Source organism: Pezoporus flaviventris, unplaced genomic scaffold, assembly GCF_033815535.1.
Source record: "Pezoporus flaviventris isolate CSIRO_AGI_PZ_B2104156 unplaced genomic scaffold, CSIRO_AGI_Pfla_v1 ptg000001l, whole genome shotgun sequence".
Lineage (NCBI taxonomy): Eukaryota > Metazoa > Chordata > Aves > Psittaciformes > Psittacidae > Pezoporus > Pezoporus flaviventris.
Window position 1 is genome coordinate 13236291 of NW_026892549.1, and position 11210 is coordinate 13247500.

Genomic DNA, 11210 nt, shown 5'->3' on the forward strand with positions numbered 1-11210 from the left:
TTTTTTGATTGTTTAATGGAGTAATTTTGAAGAGACTCTCTTGTGCTGAAAAAGGACATTTCAGCATCTTAATGGCATCAGAAGGCATGACAGCATGTGTGCAGAAAGGGCCAACTCATGCCTGTCACCTGCTGTGGACAGTGCTCGGGCAAAGGAAAGATGCTGGTGCCCACTGCTGGGTGACGACCTGATGGGATGCCTGGATGGCATCTCCCTGCCTGATACGAGGGAAGCTGAAACCATACCTGTCCACAAAGAGATGTCTTCCCAGCCTTCACAATGTAATGCTTTAACAAGAGCCGCCTTCTTGCTTCTTCCCCGAGCAGAGTTGAAAATCTTGGTATTGTCATAACGTTTTATTATCACTTGCAAAACAGATTCTACTTCATCAGATAAAGACACAATTGCATTCATTGACTCTGACACAAGGATATGCATAGTGATAAACATACAGATAGATGTACACACTTATACATGAATAAGATATGCTAATTAAAAATTGCAGTGGGCACTTTATTAAAAATTTATTGCACAATCTACATCTTCAAAACATTTTACATCAACAAATATACCAGCTTGACTGCTGGAATCATAAGTGATTTATCTTTAAAAGACTGTATTTGCAACTGGATGCAAAGATTCTTGATGAACTGCCATTACATTTAAACTACTGGTTTTTATTGGAAGTATTTTGATTGTTATCTGTTTGTTCTCCATCCTTGAGAGAAATAAAACAAGTGTCTTGGCTTTCATTTAATCGGATAGATGGCACCATGTAGCATATTTCCCATGCTAGTCTGAATTACAGCTGTTTATCTTTCAGCTTTCTTTAAGATTAATTAAATGCAAATGTAACTCCATGAATCATGGGATTACCTGCCAGACCCCTTATTAATACCTTCACTTAAAAACCCCTGTGCCAGAGAGCCATTAATTTGGAAAAAAAAAAAATACAGAGAAAAGAAAAAAAAAAAAAAAAAGAGTGCTAAAGCATCCCTTTGCCTCCAAACAACCCGGACATGGCTGCCCAATTAGCCCAGCAGCATTCGGATCCTCCTTTCAGGCCCTGTGGCCCTTTGAGGACACAATAAGGCTCCAATGATAACCTGGCAACCTAGGTAGAAACTCAGCCAAGTGTGAGCGTTTGAAGCTGCAGCTTGGCTGCCATCGTGTCGGCAAAAAGAAAGAATTCAGGCACCATGTCATCCAGTACAAAGGATAAAAACAGATTCAACCGGAAATTCAATGTGGCACCACATATGGGATACATGAGTGCGGTTACACAACAGGCCACATATTTTTTTTGAACAGTCTCCTGCATGTGATGCCGAGGACATGTGTAACCATCATAACATCTCTAAGAATCTGTATTTAATTTGAGCTGGGGTGGTGGCAGGGATTGGAGATCTGAAGCCGCCACAGGTTTGTGGCAGATGGCTCTGTGTCAGCTATGACAAGCAGCCAGGCTCGGCTTCCTCTGCAGATTTTCTTTTCTCTCTGATCAGGTAAATATGGGCACACTCTGGAAACTTCCACAATTCTGCCTGAGGCTGCAAGTTTGTGACTTAGCCCCATCTGTCACAAATCTTCCCTCGGTTCTGCTGTGAGCAGAGACCTGAATTTACTGCCGAGCGCTGCCCAAGAAAACCCAGCCGTCTCGCCCTACAAGGAAGCAGAAGAGAGAAGTGCACGAAGCCGCATTAGATGCTGGGACACAAAAGGGACATCTCTCATGTGGGAAGGAGTGCAGCTCTGTGCTGAAATCCTCTGCAGCACCCAGAATTTCAGGAGGGGTGGAAGCAAGTTGGTCAGAGAACACTTAAGCGGCATTATTTGGAAATGGGGGTGAATTCAGCTTTTTTTTTAAAAGACAGGTAAAGACAGGTCAGCAGCCCCAGGTTATTTGCTCCTGGATGAGCACCATCAGACATCCATTTGCCTTACTGGTGGTCTCAGCAGATGCACCAAGGACTGGACACCTGAGGGGACTCACCTACCCCTCTCACCCTCAGACACTGCAAAACCACAAACCACCAGCAGTGAGGGCCTAATTCTCCTGCTTGATCATCATCAGTCTTGCTACTGGGATTTATTTTAAAGTTACCTTGGAGCGAACAAATTCAACTCCATTTTTTGGGAAGTCTGCAGAAGTCTGGGCATTTTCCATGTTTTAAGGAACAGTGATTCAGTCAACAGTTCCTAAGTACGGAGAGATCAAGAGAAGCAAAGTTTTCACATAAAGTCAGATCTCCCCATGAAGAACAGGCAGCATAATAATAATATGTCAGTAGCACTACAGTGTCTTTTATGAAATAATCAACTTGATTGTATCTTGTGTCCTAAGGTCCTAAACATAAGCAACTATCATCTATTCTGCCATCATTAGACTACAGAATTAACCTTTAGAATTTCGTAAGGACTGGTCATCCATTCAGATCTATTGTTTCAGAACTGCTGGAGTTCAAGCAGAAAGTACTGATTTGGCAGAAATTTTATGCACTTTTTAAAAAATTACTTTAACAAAATTAAGAATTAGAGACTATTATTCAGCACAAAACCTGAAATTGGCAGGCAAGAACGCAGAGTGATTTACAGAGCCAATTTTATTGGGTCAGCTTTACTCTACGACTCAAATCCTTCCCTCTGTAAGTGAATACTGGGGAGAAATCAAGGTAGAAAGAAAGAAATCAAGGTTGTAGTAATTATTTTTGGAGCTCAACTTTCAAAATCCAAGCACCTTTGGAAACCACCATCAAAAGACAGCACTGGTTTACATGAATTGTGAGGCCTTGTACACTGTGAGGCCCAAGTCAGAGCTATATAATACTCCTTGGTAGAGTAATGGTATTTCCCTAAATAAACTGGTCTGTTCTGCAGTTTCTTATGCTGGTGTTTTAAAACTCATTTCATTCTTTCTGTCTTTAAACAAAAATCATCAAATGTTGGATGCGAGGCTACACAAGATAAGTTGGTGGGTGCCTTGCACAGTTGGTTCAGAGCACACTGACAAAGTACAGCAGTAGGAAAACAGTTTCAAGCTTCCTTTCTCAAGGTAATTTGAATAAAATATATTGAAAACCTAAGTTTTCATGCTTTTTGCAACTTTTCTTTCAAAGTCAATCCTATTTCCTTTGATCAGTTTTTCCACCTATCATTTTGCAGTGGCTGTGGTTCATCTGCCAGTTTTAATTTACTTTCTAAAACTAAATTGGAAGCTATCTAATACTGTTATAATAAGAAGTTCAAAGTCCTGGTGTTTATGCTGAAAGATGGGTCCGTAACTGCTATTTAATGAATGCTTTTTTTTAATGTCTGCTTTACAAGTACAGCCAGCTACAGACCAACATCTTCAGAGAACTGAAATCTTGTAGACACAAACCTCAGAGAGCCAAGAGCAAGGCAAGCCCTGGGAGAAGGTCGGGTGCAGGCCACATAGATATATATATGCATACTTACATATATGTATACATACACATATATTGTACCTATAGATGAATGGCTGGATCCTAGAATAACCCAGCAGGTGATTTCAGCAGCCTACCTAGTAGCTCATTTCTTCCACAGTGATGATTCACATTAGTTAGCAGACCTCTCTCTATCATGGCTGCTTCCAGACCTATACGCTGCTTAAAGACCTAAGGTTGCCCAAAATACTTACCGTGTCCCACAGTCCAGCAGGTCTTCCGACCTGTGCAAACCTCCTAGGCTAGCTGGGTTTCACCTATATCAGCCATACATATGGGAATGAAAAATGGCAAGTCTAACCTGGATGCGACCCTGAACAACTTAATCCAAATTTGAAGTTAGATCCTACTCGGAAGCTGGCCCTGCTTTCAGCAAAGGCTAACCAGATGACCTCCAGACTTCCTTAATTAGTCTATGATTTTATATTCTAAATAAGTAACCAAAATTTTCTTTCACATAAGAAATCCTTATGTTACATACATTTTACTTAGGATCCCATGCCTAAGCACTGAGACAGAGATGTGAAAGCATGGACACAGCATGCTGCACTCCAGAGTTCCTAGGCTATGATAACCTTTCCATTCAGGCTCTGAGAAGCAGATCTAGACCATCTCTGAAACCACTTTAAATTATGCTTACTGGGAACCGAGCATCTCAAGAGGCAAATACAAGTTTCCCACTTGTGCTTCTAACCTCCTTCTGACCAGCGTCTAATGCTAGGCAGGTAGAAGCACAGATTTGACACAATGCCATCCTTTTAATCTGCAATCATGCTCTGCTGATGAGCAGAAAGCCAGCAGGATGGATGGAAATACTTGTACTATTTGCATATCCTATAAAGCTCTAAATTAACTTTATCAGCTCAGGACAAAAGATCTGGAGAACACTGTAAGCAAACATCTGTTCAATATACATTCACCATTAAAAAGTAAACAGTAGGTTTGGCTCCATCAGGAACAGGTTGAAAATTATCAGAGTACAGCACATAACATAAACTGATGGCATGGCCTAGAATACTCTGTAAAGCAATGATCACACCAGCACAAAACCAGCTCTCAAGCATCAAACCAGCTTGAATGATTAGAGCTTAAACATGGAATAGCATTCACAAGGAGAGACTGAAAAGACCAGGAGATTCTAAGTGTTTGACAAACGTTTATAAAATAATGAATGGTATAGAAAAAATGGATGGGAAGCTTCTGCTTCCAGGCAACTGACTCCAGAACAAGAAGACAGAAGATGCTCAACGCAACTGAAGGTGGGAAACTCTGAGCTAATTGAAGGAAATGCTTTTAGTGCTGTCTGCAAAAATATGATGAACTGCTTTGGTATAGGAAGATGTGAAAGACAAGATCTGGAGTTTCCAAGAGCCTGAATGTCAAACGGAGAACTATTATGTACAGCTTATTAGGTTTTATGTACTTAATACTAAAAGGTTATGAAAGATGATAAAATCTCCATGTTCAGGGTTAGGACCAGTCTCTAACTCTAAAAGACCTAATTTTACCTGTGTCAGCCTTCTCTCAAATATCACAAATATCAAAACCACAGTATTAAACACATGGCACAGTGATCCAGAGCATCTTTATTAAAAAACAATTTCTCCTGGAGTTTTTCAGGGGAATGGGTAAGGATAAAGGCAGAGGCATTGCTCCCCCTCTTACATGGCCTGTACAAGAACTATGAATGGCTACTGCTCTTTGTAACAGGGCTGAGGGGCCAACGGGACATCTGGCATGAAGCTCCCCTGCATCCTCATGTGTCCTTAGGCTGAGATTGTCTCCTGCTGATTTCCTAGCTATGCCTTAATATTAAAGCTGCACCAGGAGCAGTTTTCCTTTCTACATATTTTCCTGAATATGTAGAGAGATACTGCTTTATCTCAAATCCCAGCCAAAAGAGAGGTAAAAAAAAAAAAGTTTTGTTAGAACTGCCCTACACATCCAAATCCTGAGACTGGAAACAATTCAGATGTCTACAGTCTAACCGGGATCTTAATTTGATTTTACAGCAGTTTAATCTCTTTGAATTCAGCAGACTTCCTTCTACAGTGGTGTAAGAAAGAAAAAAAAAAATCACGCCATGTGTCTTTTCATAGGCAGGTGAGCTTCTGCAGTGTGATGGAAATGAGAAGATGAATGTCAGAAAGTGGGCCAAATTCTTTTCTCCGTTGAACAAGTATGAGTGAGAGTAGGATTTTTCTGTAGGAACTGAAGCTGACAGCATGTCAACCCGTACTCATTCAGCTGGGAGGGCTGGGAGAGATTATTTAAAGTTGTCAGCTCCTTCCATGCCTGGCTTTTGGCAACTCTTCTTGTCCCTTTCCACTGTATACTCTTTATACATGCTGTTTTAAATTAAGAAACTGAAGTGAGGGAACTGAAAGGTAAACTTAAAGAAAATAATGCAGAAACAAATGTTTTGCCCTTTTTTTTTTTTTTTAATTTTAAATTTATTAGATAGGGAGCTTGCAAACTGTGACAGGTCCTACAGTGTACTCCATGGGAAACTGATGCCCTGTTGTTCCTTGCTTAATTCTGGCATTTTGGCAACTGCAAATATCCAGAACAGGAGAGAAATATCTGATTCCATAAAACTGGAACAGAACAAATAATTGATAACAAATAAGGTTTGTTTTCCACTCATCTCAATCTTCTGCTAATAACTGGTAGAAGGCAACATCAAAATGCAAATGAGCCAGCGCTGGAGCTCTGAGAATACACAGGGTGAGTAATACATCATTTCAAAAGGTTTTCATAGGTGCTCATATTATGGACATTTTTAAAAGTCTGCCAGCATGAATCTGCTCCATCAAAGTAAGACATTATGGTTTAATATCTTGGTCTGTGCATTTTCACAGGGATATTTTCTGTGTCCGCCTCCCTGAACTGACTATCCTTCTTGTCATTTATCTCCCTTTTGCCCCTAACTCTGTCAGCACAGTCACTGAAGACAACTGAAGGAATAAACTGCTTGTTTAATTAGACCACTGTCTAATTATTATGGATATCCTTCGTAATAAAACCCCAACAATATGTAAAAGAATAAGCCAAAGTACTTCTGATGATGATTACTTCCCAATCTATGAAGCAGAATCCCCAGTCAGTAGAGAAAAGCACAATTTGCTTTTAAAGCATTTTGCTCTCAAGACTTCACAGATACTTTATGAACTTCAAGAAACGAGTATGTCAGGAAGGTTTCTGAAAGAAAAGTAGCTAGTTAGTACGTACTACTGTACTGGGGTCTCTTTTCTATTCTACGATAATGTATATATAATATTATACTGATCTAAAAAAGGTGAAAATGCAGTGGAAGTGCTGTGTACTCTTCATGATTTCATTCTTTTCAGCTTCCTATGAAGCAACGTCGTTCCAACTATAATGACATTAACAGCACATATCTGAGTGAGCGTCATTCTAGGCGGTTTTGCGCAGTTTCATCGCAAAACGAAGACTTTGCGTACGTGGGTGTAGGTACAAAAAAGACAACTCTAAGCGTATTCTCTGAGCTGATCCAAAGCCTATTAAAGACAACAGGATCTTTTCGCTGGTGCTCACAGGTTCTGGATTAGGCCCTGCTTTACTCATTTTAAAACGATCCTCCATTCAACGTAATTGCTACCTGTGGCAGACATTCAGTTCAAACACTCGGGAACAGGGCTGCGCTGTTAATAGTGCACAAGGCCATATGCATGGGGCAAGATAAAAACCTCAAGCTTCTGCTTGCAAATCATCTCAAGGGTTGTTTTTTTTTTGCTTACATTTTGCTTACAAGTCTTGTGCACATATTTTAAACTCATACTATTTTATATTATCATTTGCTCCACTGTTATTTCCACTTTCAGTGCACCTTGGCTGTTTCAGAGCCAGGGATCCACATGCAGTGAGCAGACCCATGTGCACACAACTACTAGCTGAGCTTGAAGCAATGAGAAATGCCAAGGTAAACATCTAAGGACTGTTCTCCATTTGAAGCCACCATGTATCACTATACAATACTATTGACTCAAGAAGTAATGCTGAACACTGGAAGTGTTCAGTCAGCATTTTAAACTATTATGAGCTACCTTCTGAACCATTGCCAAGTTAATAGACAATGAAAGATAATGAGCTTGAAATTGGGTGTTAAATTGCATTTTTGGTTCTCTCTTTTTTTCCTGAAGTTTAACTGTTTCCTGCAGAAACAACATCATCTTTGATGTATCATTATGTAAATGTCTATTTTTAGGTCACAAATATAGTCAGGCATGGGCTAAACCCTTACTCCTCCTGCTCCATGTGTGCGGGAAGGAGTAGAGAGGAGGACAACACACAGCAAGACCCAAACTTTCTGGTCTCCAGAGGGAGGAAGGTGGAGAGAGGAGGTTAGGTCTGTCGGCAGCATAAGCCTCCAAATTAAGAAGATTACTCCATGTGCTCATTAACAGTAGGCCTGGGCAGTGACATACAGGGAACACTAAAAAGACCACATTTGTATTCCACAGGCAACATGCGGAGTATTTCTAAGCATTCCCAAACCTTTAAGGACTTTCAGCTGAATTCGGCTTTTTTACAACCTGAAACACCTTCATCATGTGGGGTAATGTGTATCCAACCTGCCCAGACTGTAAAAGTCACAAAATGCTGCAAATTTACATATCAGCATGAAGAAAGTTAATAGCAGTTATTTTTATAAAAGCAGCGTCATATAATAATAGCTCTTCATTGCCAGAATTTACCGCTTCACCTATGATTGTTAATTATTTTTTTTTTAAAGTGTGACTCCTAGCAGCATAAATACACTACTTAAAAATGTGAAAAGTGGATCTAGCATTGAACACTAGATCAAAAGTTGAATGGAGAGTCTGCTACTGAAGCTGTACTTTCTTTTCATAAATAACTGCAAAGAATAGGACATGATAAATACCAGTACATTATGCTTCCGATAGTTTTTTTTATGTTCAACATAAAAACAAAGAATAACTGTAATTATGAAAATAATTCAAATAATTCCAAAAGGCAGAGAAATCTTACCTGATACCTGTTACCTGTATTTTTTGAGGACTGAAGATTAAATTAGGATAGGAAGATAGGCTTATACTCATTAGTATAATTGTGGGATCTTTCTTTTATTTTCCTTTTAAACTAATGAGTTGCATTAATCCAGGTTCATTTTTATAAGCCTCTTGGGTGCAAATGTAAAGGACAGTCATTTTAGAAAACAATAAATTAAAAAAAAGCATGTAGCATGCAATAAGTGCATGTATTTCATAAGACCTAGGTTAATACAACTGGCATCTATTTTAATTAATCCTTGTTAGTGTAACGACTAATATCCCTCCCTAGCATGTTTCCTTTAAACATTAGTATGTTAATTAAATGTTGTTTTTTTAAGGGCATTTTTTTCTTTTGCACTTCAATATGGCATTATACCATCTAAAACTATTCTGAACAACTACCTTATAAAGATGTTTCCTCACAATATCGGGCCTCTTGCAGAAATTCTGAAGCCTTTTAAAAAGCTGTTCAGGTGTAGAATACAGATATTCAGCTGCAGGAAAAACAGATACATTTTTAATGAAACAAAAACCTCAAAGCACACACTCGATATTAGTCACTTTACTAATTAAAAATGCATATTGCTCTGTGCTGCCTCGTGTTTTACATTATTTAAGCATGATTTTATAAGGTTACCTCAGCTCACAAGGATGTTTAATGCTAAATAAGACTGTGTAGTTGTGCTGTTTAGACATCTCCTTTGGGTGATTAAAATACATTATTCTAATGTAACACAATGCATATGTGATACATTTAGTGATGAGATTTTTCAAAGAACTGGTACTACATTAGTGCGCATCCTGTATCACAGTTGCATGCTATTAAGTATTAAATTGTTTAAATAATTTGGTGTGATTTTCAGGCCTTGCTGGTCTGGTGGGTTTTTGCTGTGGTTTTTTTTTTTTTTGGTGTATCAAAAAAATCTGCAAACCATTGCAGCATCACTGACCTTTTAACAAAAATCTATCATTATGGGTTGTGTATGCTAACAATGAAGAATGCTATTTCAAAACTTGCTTTTGTGTTATCTTAAAAGAACAGATGGCAAATATAAACTTCGTCTAATGTATTAAAACACATAAAATTTTCCTTAACACTAACATGTTGGCTTGCCAAATAAACAATTGCTTTTGCACAAGTTTAGTCTCAAACTCTGTATTTTAGCATGAATCACGTTGTTACATTTCAGCAAAAAGAATATGCAACAAAGCAGCTACCTGGAAATATCTCTGGGTACACCAAGGCTTTGGGACACAGTGGATAACAGCCACAATATACAGCTTCAACCCTGAAGATCAGAAACAATAAATACATAAAAATAGACATTAGTGAGACAAAAACTTATTTTGGTGCAAGAGCTTTGAGGTTGACCACATATAGCAAGAATGAAGCATTTTTCCTTCAGCAGCATAATCTTTCTAAATGCCAAAGTTGCTCTTTTTAAAGAAAATTTTATTGATCATATGAATTACACAGAACAGAACAGCGAGCATATGTTTTGTTCGCTGAATAAATCAAAGCGCAGCTCTGCATTTTTTTGTTTTTTAAATACTGTTTAACACATTTTATAATCAGCAGACAGACACATGTAACAACATGGTGAAGTATGGACGGCTTTTCTTAATAACGCTGCAGAAAAACAAGGGCATACATGCACATGTTTGGAGATACGTGGATGTATACACAGATGCATGCCATCACCGTTACCTGACAGAACAGATACTCTCCTCAGACTTTGAGACTCCAAAGGTTACAGTTAAATATAGCCTAGGAACAACTTACAGCATGCTTCAGGCTGAGATATTTTAGCTTATGCACATGCTTCAGATAATTTCCTTTATTTTTCAGGACATAAACTGTTGTATTTTCTAATAACTACTGATGAGATTCCTTTGCCAAAGTGTGCAATGTTTTGTACTTGTGTTTTTTCATGGAACAATTTACATATCTTCTGTAACATCAAATCCAAATATTTTATTATTGTATCACAGTGGTGCAAAGTTTTCTAGTAGAAAATCCGAAGAAAAGCTATCCTCTTCATGTCTGCATTTTAATAGCTGAATATGGGTTAAGGCATCAACTTTTCGGTTTGCTTTTTTTTTGCATAATGACCATTGATCTGACATAATGTCCCTCCAAAGATACAACTGTAATTTCTGTTGGCCAGAAATTACACAGTGAAATTCAAAACACTTCTTAAAATATGTTTATTTTATGAGAGTCTTTGAATCTCCTCCAACATGTTGACCATACGAGGGCTTTATTTTTAACTTCAGTTTCCCTATTTTAAAAAAAATAATCTGAAATCTTGTCAACATTCACCTTTTCTATTTTCAGTGACAATCCAAAAGGCTTTCGCCACTTTATGTGCATATTGGATTTGGCACTTTATTATGGGCACCCAGAAGGAACTCTGTTTCCTTTAGATCTGCTCAGTTTTAACCAGAAAAAAAAAACCAAAATAAAGAATAACATATTCAGCTTTCGTGCTAGAAAACTATGCATGAACAAACCTCAAAGATACACATTTCTCTGCAAATGCTCTTGCTAAGCAATGATTGCTGGTGTTTTTTTTCATAAACTTTTAAAATTTGTATTTTTTTTTTAAATAACATATGCACTTCAGATTGCATTTTAAACATTAACAACAATTTCAAAGTGTACATCGTCTAGCACTATATTTTTTACCAAAGGGAAATGTTTCTGATG

At 38.2% G+C, this 11210-nt stretch overlaps 1 protein-coding gene across 15 annotated transcripts in view; it reads right to left on the reverse strand.

The window, feature by feature from the left end:
• Positions 1-11210, reverse strand: part of GTDC1 (glycosyltransferase like domain containing 1) — a 321331-nt gene that overhangs the window by 139947 nt on the left and 170174 nt on the right. For 8 of the 15 annotated variants that reach the window (XM_061445084.1, XM_061445032.1, XM_061445022.1 and 5 more), the window contains 2 exons: positions 9719-9789; positions 8903-8994 (listed from right to left, as the gene is read on the reverse strand). In XM_061445084.1, coding sequence (XP_061301068.1) covers positions 8920-8994; positions 9719-9789 — 146 coding nt within the window. In that variant the 3' untranslated portion in view covers positions 8903-8919. Of the gene's footprint in view, positions 1-337; positions 1663-5892; positions 6062-8902; positions 8995-9718; positions 9790-10823; positions 10930-11210 lie in introns of those variants that run through there. The other 7 variants (XM_061445108.1, XM_061445075.1, XM_061445041.1 and 4 more) reach the window with 4 other exon arrangements.